Source organism: Diadema setosum, chromosome 1, assembly GCF_964275005.1.
Source record: "Diadema setosum chromosome 1, eeDiaSeto1, whole genome shotgun sequence".
Classification (NCBI taxonomy): domain Eukaryota; kingdom Metazoa; phylum Echinodermata; class Echinoidea; order Diadematoida; family Diadematidae; genus Diadema; species Diadema setosum.
Genome location: NC_092685.1, coordinates 9,696,503 through 9,718,070, shown reverse-complemented (window position 1 = coordinate 9,718,070; position 21,568 = coordinate 9,696,503). Strand labels below are relative to the sequence as shown.

The window sequence follows — 21,568 nt, the reverse complement described above, 5'->3', positions numbered from 1 at the left end:
AAAAGTTGCCAAGCACAAAACTCTTGAGAGCGTTGCAAAGGAGAGCATACACCGTGCAGGAAATGAGTTCATGGTGAGGGACTCCCAACCCCAGCATCTAAACCAACAGGTGCTAACATCACACAGAGTGAGCGAGAGTTCCTGAAACCAACACATAGCGTTCACCTCAATGCGCACAAAAATACAGCTGATACACAACCACGAAACATGCAGCGAATCCCGACGTCGAAGCACAGCAGGCAATGGCCAAAATGAAACAAGCCTCGTTTTTGGCTGCTCTTGAAGGGAGTACTAACTAGCTGCTTGCCCCTTGTGATCTAACATCCTTGCAGGGACTAATCAAATCAGAATAGACCACAAAGTGGGGATCACTCTCCAACCATGAGGGGGCTCTTATATGCCTACTGATGTTTGCATGGCACCTCAGAGAGGGGTTATGCTGTTTATAGGGAAAAAAAATGAAAAAAGAGGGATGGGATTTGCAAGAAAAAAAAAGGACTCTGAGAGACCACTCTATTCAATAATGTTCTGCAAGATAGAAGAGGTGAATGCAGGGACTCCTTACCAACTTCATAGCATGTAACACTCTATCTGCCCATCTGAACAAGATAGTCTGATATTGTGCATCTCTGACATGGTACCTGACAACTGTGACACAGCCCCATTCAGAACGGATTGAAGCAATCATTTCTCACTTTTGCAATATATCATCTCTGAAAAATAAAGGTTTTGTTTGTTTTGTTTTGTATTATCAAAGGGGGAATCACATGTTGAATAGACTGATATGTTCTACTTACTAAATTGTATTCCTTATGAAATGAGACTATTTTTGCCGGTAAAACAAAACACTTGTACATGACATGCCCCAAAAATGATAAGCTTGGACAAGAACTTCCTGATTCAGCATTGTTACATTTGATTCTCTCGCACGTACTTCAAAACTTGAAAGTTTGAATGATATTCAAACAGTGTTGTACTGACTACACATATCATTATATCTCCTTCTTCATGACAGCACATATCGGTACTCGAGAGAGATGAATGAACTTCTTTGGAGCCAACATCTCAAACTACCTTTAGTTTGACATGAGTATGCACCGCTACCAGGTTGCCTGTGGTACAACAAGCAGCTCGCATCAACACACACACCCCTAAACCACTACGGCAGCTGTCAGTAGGGGGCGCTAATTCACAAAGCCAGCAGCACACACTTGAGTAAGTCAGAGGATTTCATGGAAAAGGGTTTAGCATTCTTCAGCTCCTGCATTTTTTTTAAAACCATCTCAGAAAAAAAAAAAACTTTTTTTTTCTTATCTTTATAACACAGTTTGCTTGATAACATTATCAGAGGTTGTTGAGGTATGTGAAGATGAAGTTTCACAACAACAAAAACAAAACCAAAACAAAGCACATAGACCAACTTTGTTATTCAATACAATAACTACAGTGATAAAAGTGATATACTGGTATATTGCTTTAGACTAAGTCATCTCCTTCAAGTGTATGTGGCTGATGTACTGTGTATTAATGGCTTTTTCACATGACTGGAAAATAAAATCTCATGCATAATCACATAATTCATTATGGATATCGGGAAATATACATTTCCTAACAAACCAAATATATTTGCTAGATATCAAACATATATGAAACATTTTGAAATCATCTACAGATGTACCTTTTGTTCTAGATTAAAAACTATAGATAGATCAATGGCTAATACCATGAAAGAATCTTTACTGATGCATTTCATTGAGTTAAAGAGATAAAAAAAAAAATAGCCTACAAAGTTTTTTTATCATGTTACTATGATATCATGAATATAATAAGAATGAGAACATAAATTGAATAGCTTAAAAAAGATTTAAAAAAAAATGGAATAACTACATTGTAGAAAAGAACATATTCTTTAACCAGGTGATCAAGCAGACAATGACAGAACATGATTCATTCTAATCAAGTTTATCGGTAGAAGACAATTGAACAGCGCCATCTTTTGTTTGAATACTGTACATTTAGCCTGCATTTCCCCAGATGGTCTGCAGAGAGAACTCCAGGCACGATGGCAGTTTGAGCTGCAGGTCGCCCTCTTGAGTCTGTCATCAGAAACTTTTCTGTTTATCACACCATGATGGAAATATAATTTGCAATTAACTTGCTTCTTGACTAGCAACGGTTGTCTGACTTCGGAGTACAATCAACCAATTTTTCTCCCAATTACAACTTTTGTTGGTGTCCTGCCACCCATCCCCACTGTAGGAATACACTGTCCTTCCATCAGAAAAAAAAGAACTAAGTTCTGTATACACACATAATGAAATATAAGTTTTCTCTGAGAGTGCTGTAAAGACATTAATAGGTGTTAGAGGTTCACATTTAGAGGTCATTGTGCTGTCATTGTTACATAATGTCAAGTTCACCTGGGATTCATGTCGGATTTGCTCCTTTAGAATTCTCACACTCACAAGTACGAATTACATCAATAGTCTCAAATAAACGAGCTAGAAGAATGACCATGATTTGTATGCTGTAGTTGTGCATGGTGGCATTACTAGAAAGACAAGCTATATAATATATAGATAGTCCTGGCAAGCAAAAACAAAAACAAAAACAAAACAAAAATACATATGTACACAGTAATAAGCCCTGTCTGCCTTTTGTGTGATAAGTTTTGTTTTTTTCCATGGGCATTTTTTTTTTTTTTTTTGGGGGGGGGGGAGGGGAGGGGGCTGTTTAAATGGTCACAGCTTGCAGGAACTGTTAGGGTGAATGGAATAGTGGTTGTAAGAATGTATTTGGTTTAAGAAATTTGAACTTACCTCCACAAACAAGTCCTGAATCCTGCACAGTGTAGGTAACTTTAGCAAATGGAGCAAGTGGGGATTTAGCAATCAACACCTACAGAGAGAGGGAGAGGGAATAGAGTCCAAGACAAATGCACTCATTTTTCTCATTTTTCACTCACTTTAATGCCACAATATTATACTTATTCTTAGTCCCCCCCCCAAAAAAAAAAAAAACAACAACAACAACAACAAACAAACATAGGTTAGATCATGTTTGAAAGGATGGTATATACTTGCTTACTCTAAAAATCTACACTACACTATCTGTCTATCATTTCACAGCATCATTTTCCCCTTTTAGTGGCAAGAGGCCCAGTGAGTCTAGTTGGTCTAGCACTCACTTGAGTATCACGATTTCACTTTCCACATATTCTTGCAGACTATCAGGTAAGAAGAACACAGCATACTTTGGGGCTTTGAGGGTTGCCAGGGGGACGTGTTGTTCACCACATTTTCTATCACACTGGCATTAATACCTGCCAAGTTTGTAGAAAATTTAACAATGCATTATCAAAAGAAGATCAAAATGCATAAACTGGGCAATATTTGGTCACCCCTGGAGCTGCTACAAACAAACTGAAGTTCTGAAGGTCTGAAGTTCTTGCCACTGTGAAATTATACATATTTAGATCACACCTTGTAGAAATGAAATGAAATGAAATGAAAACTTAGAAGCATACTCACGAATGTATTTACTCAGATAATTGCTGGTTGTATGGATGATTTTTGAGAGAATCTCTAATTTTGGGGCTCTGGGGGTGGGGTGCATAGTGCCCATTTGCACAAATATGATATATTTGTATATTCATATTATATTCTATCACCCTAGCGATAATACCTGTCAAGTTCGGAGACAAATTTTACAATGTATTTTCAAAAGGATAAAAATGTGAAACTCTCCCCACCCCTTGGGCCCCTAGGAGGTGCAACTGGATCTTCACATGAACAAAACTGAAATTGAATTGTTAACGGGCCATTAACGATCTCACCATCACTGTACAGGCATGCTAACCTGGAAACATTAAACTGCACATTACTTGAATATGAGACCATTCTGAAGCAAATAATTTTCACACAACAATAGATATATAATGTACTCTTAAATGAATCCCACAAGGATTGGAACAATCACCCCCAGCATTCCCACTGATTCCCAGTGATCAGTTACTAGCCATCCCCTTTAAAACACACACACACACACGGAAAAAAAAAAAAACACAAACAAAAGTAACACTCTTGTCATATTCTTTGTCATCAGTTGTTGTTTTTTTTCAGATCATATTGAATTCTCTTTGGAACTCCACTTTTCATCAGCCCAACATCCCTCCATCCCCACCACCCTCATCATTGTACACTTGCTATCGAATACATCCCTTCCATCATGTCTGCGGACTTCACCTCATCTCTTATATACCTAACTACTTCTGCCACAGTCAGGTCCAGCCATCAGTTATTCCTTTTTCACCCCTGCCTTGTCCCTCCCCTCCTCCCCCCCCCCCCCCCCCCCGAAGTTGTCACCCCACCAATATCATTCTCTATCCCCTGCATCCCCCTCCAGACAAATATCCATCTGTTTTCCCCCCTCCCCTACCCTCTGTCTCAATCAAATCAATCTATCTCTACTTCCCTCCCCTGCCCCACTCCTCTCGTCTCGACCTCCGAACAACTGGTCCCCACAACGCCACCCACCTCTCGCTGGACTTCGTTGCGATACTGGAGGATCAATCTGGTGTTCACGCTGTGACTCCACGTGTTACCAAGGGCTGCTGTCACATGACCGCCCTCACTGTCTGGAATTCAGATCACAACAAAAAACAAAAATAACAACAACAAAAATTACCCACATCAAAAATGCCACGTAAAAAAAAAATAATAATAATAAAATTAAAATGTGCAGGTACTTTAGTGGATTCCAAGAAAGGTTACCTTTCCAGCACTTTGATTTCTTACAGCAAGACATGGGACAGAAAGAAAGCATTTGAATCTCATTGCATCAAATTTTCCTCATTAATTTCACCTGAAGAATTTATTTAGTTTTGATATTGGGGTGGGGATCCATGTACATTACTCATATCTTCAAAAGATCCAAGTAGTACTGCAAATTTTTGACACCAAATACTTACTGTGAGAGATGTAAAGCCTATTGATGTTACTCGTGGTCTTGAAATGTGCGACGCGAGAAGTAGCTGTCATTATTGTTTGTCTGACGCAGCTATTTGTGTACCACTTCATTTTCAGTGCTGAGCTATCACTTTCTATCGTTCATCTATCAATGCCGGAAACATATATCACGGCAGGCAGCATTAATGTGGACTGACAACATGCATAATATCTGCCAAACTAAGAAGCACAAACACATTACAATGGACAAGGGTGATCTATTGGTATTAGCCCATCAGTGATAATCAGTGAGAGATGGCGAAGTCTGTTGGGAGGTTCACAGTAAAACTGGGGCAAAGCTTTTCAGTCAACATTACTCCAAGAAGAGGAAAAATCCTATCCAGCGCACTTTGCACACAACTAGTGCAAGCCGGCCTCACAGACTGCCAGTTACTGCATATATCCCATACTCTGTGGTGGTTTCCTTTTTTTGTGTGTGTGAATTTTGCAAGTTGACTGATATTCACAATATAACAACACATTAGAATATTGTCTCCAGTTAACACACATGCAATATACGTTATCTAAAAGGAGGGTAACTGCTAACATTGCTGTTTGAAAAGGGATAATGTTTATCTCTTATTCCATTGATAGGATTCCTAATCACAAATTTTATTAGCCACTTATGAAACTGTCTCAAGAAAGTGCTGCTCCACAAAATATCATGCACATAAAACATTATTCAAATGATATATATAATGTATGCAGTATTTATGTACATTGCAATACTAATATGCCGTTATTTTTGCACACAGATATTTTTGCAAATGAGGAGGTCATGGATATTTTCGCGAGATGTTGTTTTCACGAAATGACACAGAGGCCTTCATAAGCGCACTATTACTTTAACGCATGGTGACATTTTCGCGTGTTGCTAAACTGTGACTCATAAAATTCACGAAAATTAAACCCTAGCAAAAATATCAGCTTCTACAGCACAGGTCACAGGACATCAACCAGCTGCAAAGAAATGCAATGTCTTGAGTTCAAACCTCTGCTTTAAGTGTGAGATCTGAATATCATACAAAATGTACATCATTTGTCCAGAGCGTTATCTAATTTGAATATGCATGAATGGGTGAATAAGTGATTGCTGTAACCCTCACGATTGTCTAAATGTTGGTGCATCCTCTAACAATGAGACTTTGAGATCTCCTATGATCACTTGACAATCCGCTGTCTACTTGCGGGACTATAAGAATACTTGCATGGAACTATATGAATTGGACTGTGACAGTACTCCATTGGAGCTCCTCACTGTTTTGTAATGACTAATTTGAAAAAATATTTCCCCTAGGTTGGTCATACGAAGTGAGATCTCTTTAATTTCAACTCTTTTTGGCAAAGTCATAGAGACAACAGTTTAAAATCACAGGTCAGTGATCTGTAAAGTGTGTACCAAAAAAAGAAGAAGATAGATTTCCTCAAGAGAGATTACATGATGCAGACAGTACTATAAACCCAGAATTTCTGCGTGTATGAAATTTCGCAACTCTACAAGGAGCCAAAATTTGTGAAATTAAAATGCATGTGAAAATTCTTGTCAACACGATGCAATGAATGCCAGTGGCAGTTCATAAAAGTTTCATGCCACAAAAGAGACCATTGGCTCCAATTTCTGAAAATTTCATGCTGCAAATATTTCTGGTTTCACAGTACATCATTGTGGATAAGATACTGACATTCATAGCTCTCATCATATGGGTCTGTACGTATTTGCTTTCTCACTGATCTCCTGGATTTGGTTTGTTGTCTTTATATTTGGTCCCTTTTCAGTGAACATAAAGTCCTAGTTGATGTACATTTCTATGGGCATAACATGAGCATATATTTTTTTATAAATCCCACCTTGCTTTATATTCCGCACAGGAGAATGGGAACATGTTTAGCATAAGCTACACAGAGAAAAGTGATGTAACATGTGTAGATGGTAGCATTCTCTTAGACATCTACATGCACAGTTTCATTACAGAACACTGAAAGTACAATTCCACACTAAGTTTAACCCATCGAGGATGAGCTGATTTTGCTTTAAAGGTAGGGGACACCTTTTACAGACCTCCCAAAATATAGCAAAACATTAAATATGTACCTCAGGGGACTTGTTCAGGCCACTGCTGAGAAATATGGAAGTCAACAGTTATCTACAATTTGAATAATGCACAAAACTCAACTACTCAGTAGTTCTGTGTGTCAGCCACACTTAAGCCTTTTTGTTACAGTCTACTGTATTTTTTATCTATAAACACAAATCTAAAAGTATAAGAGCTGATGTAATAACATATAGAGTGTGTGGCAAGAATGTATATAGAAATGTTTGTAAGTTTTGATGAACTTTCTTCACAAAATATACATGATGGACACACATGCAGTGCATGGGTCTGCAAAGGTAGCCTAGTAATGTACTGGAATTTACGGTGAGCCCCGAAAAAAATTCAATTCAAAATCTAATGGTCAATAAAAATGTACTAAATGTTACCTTCCACTTTCAATACTTTATGGTAGTTTCTAAAATGATACTCTCTTCAACATACCACTGTATTTATACAACTCTACATTTAAGGCATGCAAATGGGATTCCCTACCTTTAACAAGCATTTCTCATAGACACCTGCTCGAGTATACTCGGGACTAGTTTTCAAAGGGTGAAGTTAGGTGTACTAAATATAGTGAAAATCACACAAACGGAATGGAAGAGGTTTCTTGAAATATGGACTTGAAAAGAGAACGTTAGAGATTTTTAAAGTTCCACAACTTTTCCAGAAACAGTGAAGTCAATGATGGCATGGCCTCATTGAGTCTCTGATTGACCTACGCACAAATTTTGATCATCACTTTGTATCCTGTGAATCAAAATCTTGCTACACTGTGATAAGTACTAGTGGTGACATTTAGAGGAGACATGGGTTGTAGTTGCTTAATCTTGAATGATATTTTGTACAGATGCTAACAGGAGAGTTGGCTATTGATCACATCAGAGAATATCACTGCAACTAACATCATCATTCAGAGAAAACTTAAAAGCCTGATTCTCCATGAATCTCCTGTCCCAAGTCTGCCTTTTTTTACGCAATTCCTTCCATTCAGTTCTTCTGATTTGACTTGATTTATTAAAGTTTACTTGAATGTGGTATTACATTGCACATTAAACATATATGAAGTCTGGAAAAAAAAAACACTAAAAAGAGTAAATTTTGTTCATAATCTTTGACCTCTGTATATACAGTATTCATACTCATTCTTCACAGGAATCTAACAACCCAAAAGTTGGAAGGGGGGGGGGGGGGTTGGGGAGGTTAATGAGATTATGATACAAGACTTACATGAGCAGTGTTTTCACAATTACATGTATTTTACATTCCATGTGATCCAACTGATAGCCATGGCAAGAAAGAAGATAATCTAACAACAAGTTCATGCAAATATATTTTTCCCTCCTGTGGTGTGCAGAAAAAAAAAAATCTGTTTGTGAAACAAGGGAACTTTCCTCACCATGCAAGAGTGTGTTCCACACAAATTCAGTCCAAAAACGCAGACATTATTTGACTTTGCAACAGCCTTTAATGATGTGATCATGTGTATGGTCTGTACATTCAATATACTCTTTCCATGAAAATTAGATTCTACCTGCTGTAGTGATCTCTAGGCCAGACACCATATCTTGATCATCATCTCCCAAATCCTGGTTTGGCGGTCTCTCCCCCGTTGGGCCAATATGTGTTGTGATTTGGTTGGTCACAACAACCTATGCACACACATAGAAGAAGAGAGAAGTGCAATGCACTGGTTAATCTTCAACACTAAAGAATTAAGAAAAACAAACAGAAAAGTTCAAATTGGTTTCACAACTAATCCTTATTCATGCCGAGGCATCTAGCATAACTTGCAAGCTTTCTTATATTAAAGCATAATTCGGTAATCTATCCAAATTAGCAAGATTAGTAGATTAGCAAGCCAGATTTTGTGTGGCAATGTGCCTCAGTCCATCAGGAATGCCACTGTAACACAATAGGGATTAGAGGGATTAGGTAATCTCTATTCATGGTCAGTTAGTTTCCAGATATCTGTGCCAATTGGCAAAGAAAGCACTTCAACATACTTGCCAGTAGGCAAACAGAGCATGGTACAGGTTAGTCAACTGCTGGACATAGCAGTTGTCACTTGCAGATGTAATGAAAAGTCCTGAGACAGAAAAGGGCTTACCTGATACAGTTTGTTTGTTTTTGGTTTGTTTTGTTGTTGTTTTTTTTTTTGTCCTAGCAAACTACCCACATACTAATTTATGGTAGTATCTTACCAAGAAATAAAAAATGACAACAATGAACCATTCAACTCATGACTGAAGAATGCATCATAACAACAGAAAATTAATCTTTGAATTCTTACTAACTTGCACAGAGTCAGAGGGAAATTTCATAACAGATATGAAACATATACTATACCTTCACATAAATTTACTGGAGCAAACTGAGCTACTGTTGAAAAAGAACTATAAGGGCTATTTTCACTAAAAAAAAAAAAAAAAAAAATGATGACATGAAAACTCGCCTAGTTTAAACTGCCTGACCTCATTACTTGAAAAAATCATGATGCTCACTCCAATGAAAAAAGAAAAGAAAAAAGAAAGTTAAGTTTGCAGAAGAAGTGTGCATGTTCCCTTTACTTGTTAAACAATTAACAGCATGCTAAAACCAATGCAACTCACAAACTCACTGATACATGTACTGTATGTGTGTTAAATTGTACTGCCACAGCACAGGTGTGGATACTTTTACTGCAGCACACATTTCCCATAGACACCTGCCCGAGTATACTCGGGACTCGTCCTCAACGGGTTAAGGATACTGAAGTTTCGTGAGTGAAATTGTGAGTTCTCTGCTGCGTGTGTTCTCATTACAAAACACCATACAAATATTTGTGTGAAGTTAGAAAAAACTCACTCTGACTTCCAACTTTTTGTGCAAAGTTGCTTGGCTACTTTCACAATAACTTCATGATTTCCACCTTTGCAAGTTTTCAAGCCAAGTGAGAATGACCCTATAGTAAGGCTAAGTTAGGTGTAATTCTTCTGTAAAGATCCTATGTTTTCCAAAAATTAAAGAAAATAAAAGAAGGTTAGACACACTTTCTCCCGTACACACAAAATGCATAGCTTAGTGCATGGCTAAATCTCTATGTCTGCACCTCATTCCGTAGTTATACATGTCTCTCTCACCATACATGGCCATATCAATCCATTGTGGAGCAACACAACATCACACTTCAGGCACAATTAATTCTGAGGTGGTAATAGGAAAAAAAAAATGATATTCAAGCTATCATTAAGACTGAAATGCCAGCAGTGCTTCATATATTCCCTTGGCCTGAAACAATATGTAACTGAAACGGAGCATAATCCAGTGCCTTTATAGATAATGAACAAATTCCACATCAGTTTATGAAATGGGACTTGAAGTCCACACACCTAAGACAATACACAATTGCTACTGCTTTCCAGACAATTAGTTTTTTAGATGGTTTCTCCAGCAAATGAGCTCTTTAGTTGAGAAATAACCTTGAAGTAACACTCTTGTTTCATACATACCCGATATATCTAATGAATAGTCAAAGGTCCTTGTGCATGATAAGAAATGATATCTTCCCCAACTAATGAGTATACAAGATAGTCGCAAGGGTGTAAGTGGAGGCAAACAGCAGTGATGTGTCTGGAAGACAGGCTATGCATGTGAGTGCTATTACATTTAATGAGAAAGGTACGCACTGTGCATTTTATCACCCAAGCCCTGGGCCCTACTGCTGAGTGATGACTGCACACAGGAGTCCACATCTACCTCAGATTACATTTAAAGATCAATAATCTCAAAGGTACCAACCCCTCCCCTCCCTCCCCCCCCCCCCACCACTTCCCCCCTTTAAAGCCATCCCAATTTCAGCAAGAATGTCATCTCTACATGACAACTAGCATCAGGACAGTTTCCAGCTCTGAAGTGCATTATGACATTCTTTGTTTTTATTCTCCTTTGCTCTGTTGGGGGAGCAGTTCAGCTATTTTTCTCTTAACCTGCATAGCAATAACAATGTTTAAGTTCCTAATCAAATCCTATATTGATTGTGAGAAAATAGTTTTAAGATATATTTATGATGCATAAACATGTGTTCTTATCATGAAAAAAAAAAAATGTTATTTCTATTATCAAACCACCAATAATTACTGCTTCATTACTTGAGTTGATCAGAGTATTCTACAGCAAAGCTACCCGTATTTTCCAGAAGTAAGACTATCTGCCTATACAACCTGGGATAAACAGCACAAGCAAAGCCTGCAGACCATTCACCAGACCAGAGCACTTGTCAATACTTCATGATTACACTAGTTTAAAATACTTTTAAAGTTACCCAATTTTCACAGTGAAACAAAACTTGGCATCCCGTCATCCTGATGTGGACAGGTGAAGGAGGAAAATATTGATGTTTTAATTAGTAAATGCTTCCATTTTCTAGTCAGCATCTTACATAACAAATGAAGGCAATGACGTTAATGTAGGAACCCAGTGCCTGTTTTATCAAGACTTACAATTGACTATTAAGTCTGAATATCAAATTTTAACTCCCCATAAATCAATCACAATATGTCCATAGATCAATAATAATCTACAATCACTTGAAAGTCCAAGTCTTGAATCTCAACTAGACATCAAATGATCTCAGCCACTCCTGACTAATTAGACAGAGCAAGCGCCAACCATTCCTTGTGCCCCTAAACTCTGAGAAAGGCACTATCTCACTCAACCCAAAAGCAATCACACGCAACATTCAAAAGCATAACACCAAAATAACATTAGATCTAACTGAACAGAGCTGAAACGCTTCAAATACTTCACCAGAATATCGTGGAAAGAAACATTACATTTACATGGAATGCACTGAAAGTTTTTTTTTGTTTTTTTTTTTTAACACAAATATGTTATAACACTTATGTTTTGCTGCAGGAATGACAAAGACTCAGTACAGTCACAGAGAAATTGAATGGACATTGATTTCAGGGAAATTGCTAAACTAGGAAACTAGACTCATCCAGCATTTGTTAATTGGAATAAATCAATTGTAAGTCACGACAATCACTATTAAGTAGAAATTGATAATAAGTCTCCTCATAAATTGGGCACTGACATTATCATTTTTATTGAAAGTTATAATTTATTTTAAATGGGTCAGAGTTATAATTTATTTAAGGATCAATATATCTCTAGCTTGATAAAATGGGCCCCCACCCACACCTCAGAATTTATAGCATTACTAGAAGTGCTTGATTCCATATTGTGCTTTTATAAGTACATGTTATCTTAAATATTTGAGATCCCCCTTAACGCAAAACACAGACTTGCACTGAAAGTGTAAAGCTAGCCATACATGTTGGACTGCTGTAATGTGTTGAACTGAAAGGAGATTGAGAAAGAATCAAATCAATTATGAGCACAGACTTAGGGTACCTGTAAACCAAACATGGCCAATCAATGGGATGTCTGTACAGTCTTCGTGTCTAGTATATTACTGTACAGCAGTAGATTAGGATTCAAGATGGGGGGCATGCACACTGGCCTGACAATCAAAGTTTACACAAGCTACCCTTCTTTCTTCAGCTATCCATCCATCTATCCATCCATTCATCCATCCATTCATCTATCCATCCAGCTCTTCAGCGGGCCATTCAGACAGCCATCGCAACCCTCTGACGACATCATCCTGTTTCCATGGCAACCCCAGACCTACAATATTGAGTGACATGACAGTAACTGTGCTGGTATTGGCATTAGTTGTTATCTGGCTGTGATACTAATAATCTTAGTTACCAGTGTGGCCGGGATGCAATGACAGATAGAGGTTGCTTCCCTAGGTCTGCACAAATTTGTTTCTGGGGAGCAACCACTATTGCCCTCCTTTTATTTTTCAAGTTTTTCCATCCCATCAGTAATACCTAACAAACCTTAAACAAGTCTTACGAGATATTTTTTTTTTTTTTTTTAACTTGGAGATGGAAAACAATTACACTTCATGATTTCAGTATTCTAGGTCAGGCTATTTGTACATTTTCCACATTCTGGTGTGAATGTTCTTATCAAAGGAAATAGCGTGTGAAAGAATTTTCTTTAGTTGAAACCCTGACATTGTCCCCCATTAAAAAGAACTGTTAAGTTTCAGGGTTCACTGTAAGGTGTGTTTTTTTTTTCTCCTAAATGTAATATTTTGAGAATTCATCATATATAATCTTGTAGAGGAGTTGACATTAAAGTGATAATGGTATTTGTAGGCAGTATTTGCTGGAGATCATGCCCCTTGAAAAACCTTGAGACTCTGAAGGATACAAACTGTTAAAGACATGGCTTCTTCACAGTTTCCCAAACATAACCATATTCCATCTTCATTTGTGAGGGAATGCGATGAACATGAGCACCACATACAAAATGTTCTTCTGTTAATACCTGTTGACTATAATATTCTTCTGGCACCATAGCTGCTACTCTCACTCAATTCTTTTAAAACCCCAAATAGAAAGCTCTTTAAAAACAAAAATGATTGGCAATACTTGTTTCACCTGAATTCAGCACCCCAACAGATGCAAATTATTGCAAAGTTTGTTAATAAACTTACAACTGTCGGATATTTTTTCAAGATTTGTCACAGCCACCTGAGTGCAACAGTTGTAGAATGAAGCAACTAAAGCATGACACCTTCACAACTAGGTTAACACTTTATCAATACATGGAAGAAAGCACAATCACTCACATTCAGGTAGACATGATTGGATAAGACAATGGCTTAATCATCTTCTGCCTGGACGTACCATGTTCGGGTTAACATTATACATCTAAAGATTTAAATAAGCAATTAAGAGTACACACTGCAAATGGTGCATGAAAAGACTGATCCCTAATGGAGAGATGTAACTCCTACTGAGCAAAGATAGCTTGGTTTTGGGAAAAATACCAAGCATTTAATGAAGAGATGTAACTTCTACTTAATAGCAAAGATAGCTTGGTTTGGGAGAAAAGACTGAGGATAAGTTTCCAGTGCGGAGGAGCAAACGAACTGTGCGTGTCACTGCCTGTGCGCATGTGTGTGGGAATATATGAAAAAGGGAAGAAAAGAAAGAGAAAGAGAGGGACGGGAAAAAGAGAGAAAGCCAATTTTGTTGACATCACCTGGTTGCTATGGAGAATGTGACCTACATCACATAGTGACAAAGTGTGTGGGCGTAGAATCTGCTGTCCATAATGACAATTTTCTCTTCCTTGCTCTTGCCTTGTCTCTTTCTTTCATCTCTATCTTTATATTTCTTTCTTTTCTGCTCTCACTTGTATTTTTTTTTTCTTACCCTGTGCATTCAACTTTCTCTTTTTTCATCTAATATAATATGGAAGCATTTAGGAACATGGCTACTGCCTGTACATTCACCCTTCTGCAGCATTCCTGAATACATGATAGCAAGGCACAACCAAGACATTTCTGTTAAGGAATATCATATTGATTGAATGCTATAATTCAACACTAATGTCTGTTTGAAACATCATCTCTAACTTTCACTCAGTCCTTTTGTATGTCACCACACAGGAAATGAGCACTATAACCATACAGTCTGAGCAGATTCAATGCTTTCTGTATTTCACCTCGCAATATCCCCACGTGTCATATCTTGATAAAGGATGTTAACTTATTTTATCCTTTCATATTTCTGCAGCATCATGTGTTCTGACTAGCATACAAGCTACTTTACCATTCAGCATGGCGATTCTATGCAAAATTCAAAGATTGGAAAGATATAACTTACATATGTGCTTTTATATTCTTCCTTCATCTACTCTGTGTGTGTGTCATGTTGGACTGTGACAATCTTACTGTAAACATCCATGTTTTTGCGCTATTAATTTTTCGTGCTGAGCAGCTCAAAAATATATTTGCAGGTTCTTGAATTCATGCTACCCAATTGTGCACCCATTCAAAATGTGCAGAGAAAATTGTGAAGATATTTGTGCAGGTTTTTAATTCGCACTACCCAAAAGTAGCGCAAAATATGCAAAAATTTATGTACTGCAAAAATTTTCTCATTTTTAGTACTTGATTTTACTTTACAACCAGCATCCATTTGTATACAGTTCCCATCAAGGAGTTTGAGGAAGACCAAGTTATATAATCGCTCATTTAATTCCATATGAACTCACTGAAGACCAAGTTATATATCTCTCATTTAAGTCCACATGAACTCACTGAAGACCAAGTTGTATAATCTCTCATTTAATTCCACATGAACTCACTGGGATATCATCACTTCTTCTCCCCTATCTTACCTGTCCTATCAAGAATATCATGTTTGCCATTGTAACATTAAATTCTGTGGTATCCACAGTCTTTTACCTTGTTATTTGGGTCCAATCACAATACCTCTCACAAACTAGCTATATACTACTGCAAACTAAAAAAAGAACATTGATAGAGCAAAAACAACAACCACTCTAATAACCATATCTCTAATTTTCTGCAAAGTTGCTGAAAGTTTCAAGTCACAAAGATATCCATTGATGCAAAGACAATAGAAGAACTCAGTGCAGTCAAACTTTGATGGAGAATGAGACAACTGGATTGTAACATGAGTATATTATCTCTGTGTGCATCAGGTTACTGCACTATTGGTCCCTCATTGAACAGCATGAGGTGACAGATGGGTATGTTACCCACTGCTGCCGGCAGGAAAACAAACTGGGTACAGAAGCCCACCCTATCTCTTCTGTGTTCTCACTAGTAGTGGAGATATGTGATGTATATTCATACACATACACACACACAAACACACACACACACACACACACACACACACACAAACATACACATGCAACATCACCACTAACTACAACAGCTACCAATAACACAAAGCTGCAAAATCTTTCAAGGAACATGTACAGTTATTTCATACTGCACGGATGCATGCATCTATGAACATTGTTTTCGAGCTTCTTTCAAATATATTGATGACTTGGAGGTTGTTATACAGTTTCTTCTTTGTTGTACCAGACAGACAGTATAAATTAGCATTTCACTACATAGTGAAGCTGTTTTGTTGTTGTTGTTGTTGTTGTTGTTGCTGTTGTTGTTGTCATTGTTGTTGTTTTTGAGAGAGAGAAGAAGGTAGAGTGGGGGATTGAGAAGGTGAAATGATTAGTATGGTGAAAGGGATATGCATAGATCCCTGCATTCATTAGTTTTATATCAGTACTTCAAATAATAAAATACAGAATTTCTCCATAAAATTTCTATTTCCACATACACGTGAGCTGAAAGTACATGTATGTCACCTTATATACCAATACAGTAACAACAAGATCGCTTTGGCATGTTTGGGCCATGCTAGTATTTTACTTCATTTTCAGTTGTTTTCATGTTTCCTCTGTTTTCCCACTGCTGTTGAAAACAAAAGATGAGATATTTGCCTCATACAAAATGGAAACATTATAGTACAGATGACTTCTATAGAAAATATATACGACACAACATTACTAGGGGTATACCTTCCAGACACTGATCATCAATAACAGAGAGTCAAGAAATAATGAGCTGTGTAGAAAATATAAATGTCATTGTCTGACGGTACACCCTTAATGCTCACAATATTCATGTTAACAAAGGGAATGAAATATTGCTTGTCATGGTGAAGTGAATGCAGGTAATCTGTTATCTGTTGATATTTGGCACTTCTAGTTAAAGGTCATTTCTCTGTGGGTAAAGCTTTATTAGCTAATTTCTTCATTTTCTTTACAATGTCACTTTGAGATCTGCTAAATTCTGTGACTGTACTCAGTAAGGCAACCTGCTAGATGAATAAGGTATATCAGCTTCTTCCTACCCTACAGGAAAATACAATGATTTTTGTTTCTTCAAATAGAGAAATTCTTTAATGTGGCTAATGAATGCTATATGGTAATTGAAAGGTAGCATTTTGTAACAACTATTGGTGGTAGTGGGTAGACAGCCTACACACATCAAATATTACCAGAAATAGTCAGAAAAATTGTATTACATCAGTATTACAATTATCCAGCATATTAATACACAATTTCAAGAAATCAGATTGCTTGCTGCATGGTACATTGCTTTGAGCACTTAATTAACAATGAAGAAGGTTGCAACTTTAATTAAGACTGACATAGTGAGTGGTAGAGGAAACACAGGAAATAAGTTCCATTTTATTTTCAATCTAAGAGGACTGGCTTTTAAAATGACATGTATTTTATAACAGAGATGAGCACTGAATATTGGTCACAGCAAAACACCTTATGAGATAAGATGAGAAATCTCAATTAGTCAGTCTTTGAATTTACCTGAACTCTTCAACAATCTGTACATTGTAAAGTAACTCTTTTACAGGACCATGAATCAAATCTGTGAAAAGAAACTCACATTTCACTCAAACAGTGTTGTACAAACATCATATTCTGCAAATATCAAAACAAATCGAGCAAAGCCGCAGAAATATTTTCACTGTTTGAAGACATCAATGAAATGTGACTTGTAATGCCCATGTGTGATATCGTTAAGGTAGCTTTCTACATTTATTTTATACTTTTTAAAAGCATTGCTCATCAAAGATAATATATTCTAGCTTATTGTTCCAATCAGATCCTCAATTCATTGAGGAAAGGCATGAAAAATTATTGCTGCCTTGAGCAGAATTGCTCCATATGTAACACTGGCCTGGTTTACGTGTGTATTCTCTTCTTAAATATAAACTTCACATGTGTATAAAGAAGATAAATCAAATTCCATACTTCATGTCTAAAAGAAGATAAATCCAATTCTTTACATGAATATATTAAAGGACATAGATTTTGGATTTGTTCTGTATTATGTTTATTCCATTTTGTTACGCAGAATTTCTCGTGTTCTTTTTTGAAGGGACAGACACATCTGTCTTATTTCATTGTTCTTGTTTTTGTAATTTCATTTTTTTGCATTTATACACCCACAGGAAGGGATGCTGGGGAAGCACAAACGAAAATGATGATGGAAGTATAAGAATTAATGAAGAAGATTGTTTATGCATTTATGATGAGCCTAGGTTGTATATTGGCCCATCTTTCGACAGTGGGGCCAGTGAAGCATGTCCATATCACACTTGAGTGGGCGCCGGTATGTGTTTCAAGCCTTGCAGCTTGCACAATTTTGTGTGCGTTTCGTGCCTCGCATTTTAATGGAACACACAGGATGCCTTACATCACAGAGAAAGAGAGAGAGAGAGAGGAGGGGGTGGGGACTATAGTTTCACATTTCAGGGGGAACACATGGTATATTTGTGGCTGAAAAATCACAGACAAAAAATATTATGACATACACACACACACACACACACACACACACACACAAAGGATTTTGATACTATGCTAATGGCCAGCAAGCTAGAATCAACCAGTGTCTGACATACATGCTCATTTGCAAGATTAACAGTCCCTTTTCTTTGGGTAGCCAAGTTCTGTTTAAGAGAGAGAAAATATTGCCCAATATATACCAATTATAAATATCTTGTAACCATATTTCTGAGTCATATATTTATATCTCCATTTGTGTCTTTCTACAAACTTGATACACAAGTGCATGTTTATCCTTTTTTATAACAGAGTGACTCCCGACAACCTCATTCTGTAATTGTATTTGAAAACGATTATGTTTTTGCTACATCCAGAGCTATAAATGGGTTTGTTAGCACATGCTTCCTTGGGGATATATCTGGAATCCAGTGGAAGTAGATCCATGCGTGCAGATTTGTTTGCATGCACTGATGTTTGCTTTGTTTAGTGTGTCAGTCAAGTTACTTAAATGAGCAGTGATGTTTATGCGAGCAGTATTGCATACCTTCGCATTGAGAATTGTCATTCACAAATATTGAATGAAACAACCCGAAAACATAATGCCTCTAGCATCACTTCGTGGCGGAGGCATAAAAAAAAAACACACCTACACAATCAAATCTGTGCATGATGCATAAAAACCTTGTATATACAACATATATATATATATATATATATATATATATATATATATATATATACACACACACACACACACACACACAACACATACAATATGTATATATCTGAAGGTTAGACATGTGTGGGTTTGAATGAACAGTCAAAAGAACACAATACACAGTACTTATTCTTATATTTGTTGTACAATCGTACACTCGCACATGCATAAGCACATACGAGCATACTAGCATACTAAACAGACAAATTATTTACATCTTAGCAGTGGAAAGTTACATGTGAAAACAAAGATTCCTCAAATTCCCAAGTGATTTGTCTTGAGAAGTTAAAGTGAAATCTACACTGTCGATATCTGCAGTGTTGAGGAGATTATACATTGCTGAAATGAAGCAGTGAATTTTGCAGATAATCAGCAGACACTGTGAGTTAATTTGTTATTTCAAACAAACTAGGATAGTGACACAGTTTGCAATGTGTCCTGTATCTCCCAACTTTTATTTCTCCTTTTCACTGCTTTCATTCAGAATTACTTTATCTACAATCATATAGATGCCAATACAATATCTATCATATGAATGATAACTCTGGTTTTATCTGAACTATTTAGAATGTTTCTACAGGCTCTAAATGTATTTGTTTCTTTAATGCAACACTATCATATCAGGCTTGAATGAAGTGTGATATGGTGTGAAGCATCGTGTTGTTCCAGAAACTGTTTAACTCTGATTAAATGACAAGATGTGATATAAGTCAATACAAAATACATTGTATATGCAAGTAAATATACACAAAATATAGCATGGCACATTTTAGAGCTTAATTCCCTTCTAATAATGATGTTCTGCTATGGGGACAAATACTATAAAACAGAGATATAAATAATAAAACTGAAAGAATAATGCTGTTCTTCTATGGGGTCCAATACTATAATACAGAGATAGCATTGCATGTAACATCACATAAAATAGCATACATTAACACTACTGCCTTACAAAAAAAAAAAGTTCACAACTCCACATGTATAGTTAAGGTACAAATAAGTTTCTGCTTTGATGTTGAGAACAAGAATGTATGACATTAAAGAGAGCATGAAAATAAGATTGACTATACAAATAATGACATTACAAATCCTAAAGTCAACCACAGGGAAAAACTGCTTTGAGTCATATTGGACTGATAATGGCTTAGGGGTGAAGAGAGCACGGTTAGCCTCTGCCTTTAAAAAGATAATTACCTGGGGTATTGTTGTACATAGTGCAAACTAATCGAAGGGCTGTCATTAAGGGGCCCTACACCTGTTCCTTCCATTGGTTGGGGCCAATTAATCGGCAGAGCAGATTGGCCTTAAACCAACACAGAGGGGTCCCAGCGCAGCCGCAAGCAGAGTTATGACAAACATGATAACTTGATAAGTCATTTCTTTAAAGTGCTGAAGACCCCCACTGCTCTGTAAGTGATCATGTATTTTTTTTTTCTTTTTTTTTCTTTTTTTTTTAAATCTGACACTGAAAACTTGGTGTGGTAATAGATATGTTTGACGAATCAATATTCTGGTGTCATTGTTCCCTTGTGCTGGGTATGTAAAAGAAATTATTATACTTAAAGACCATGCACAGGGATACTACACATCCATCTATCAATGTTCAACAGACTGATTTTTTTTTTTTTTCAAAGCAATATTACTGCTGTAACAAATGATAGAATATAAAGTCTGAATTTATGGATTGAACTTCTTTATGGTAAGTTTTGCAAATTCATGTATGAGAGAATCATGCTATAGTAGTGATAAGAATATTTGTCTGCAAACCTCGACAGCTTTCAAATAATATGTATCCATGAATAGATCCATCGATTTGATTCTATATATATATATATATAGTGTAAAAATTCAAATGGTCATATGCCTTGTGGAGTATAATCATTTGGACATGTGACTAATTTGTTGGTTTCATGATATGGGGTCATATATATATATATAAAGGTGTGGCCTTATAGCCTTCAAGTATATGTAAAGGATAACAATGTATAACTATAAATAGTAGTATGTAGTATCAGAACACTAATCTGGAGTACCTCAATGACTAACAATGAACCCACTGTCATTCTGTGTCTATTAAACAATTTGTGCAATATATATATATATATATATATATATATATATATATATATATATATCACCTAATGTAAAATTATTTCTCTTGAGATGCAGATGATACTGTGAAGAATATTAACATACAATTCTTAGAAGAGGAAATGCATCATAGTTCAATAAGATTTGTTAATGGTTATAAAAGTAATCAAGATGATATCAAATGAATATACGACTAAATTTAATTTGGACAGAGATACACAAAATTGTTGAAATTTGTGTAAGATACGATGGTGAGTTTATTGAACAAGTACAAAAATTTGAGTATTTGGGAGTCATGTTGGAACCTATTAAATTGGTCTTAACATGTAGATCATATTTGCACTCACATAGCCTGTGCAATTGGAGTTAAACAATATTTATCACATAAAAACAATTATCTT

The 21,568-nt window shown here is 36.5% G+C and overlaps 1 protein-coding gene across 1 annotated transcript in view; it reads right to left on the bottom strand.

Annotated features, from left to right (window-relative positions):
• LOC140226670 (DNA repair protein RAD51 homolog 2-like) overlaps positions 1-21,568 on the bottom strand; it is a 202,779-nt gene that overhangs the window by 25,814 nt on the left and 155,397 nt on the right. The window contains exons 8-10 of the mRNA XM_072307112.1: positions 8,634-8,751; positions 4,536-4,636; positions 2,820-2,898 (exon numbers count right to left, since the gene is read on the bottom strand). Of these exons, the coding sequence (XP_072163213.1) occupies positions 2,820-2,898; positions 4,536-4,636; positions 8,634-8,751 (298 nt within the window). The remainder of the gene's footprint in view (positions 1-2,819; positions 2,899-4,535; positions 4,637-8,633; positions 8,752-21,568) is intronic.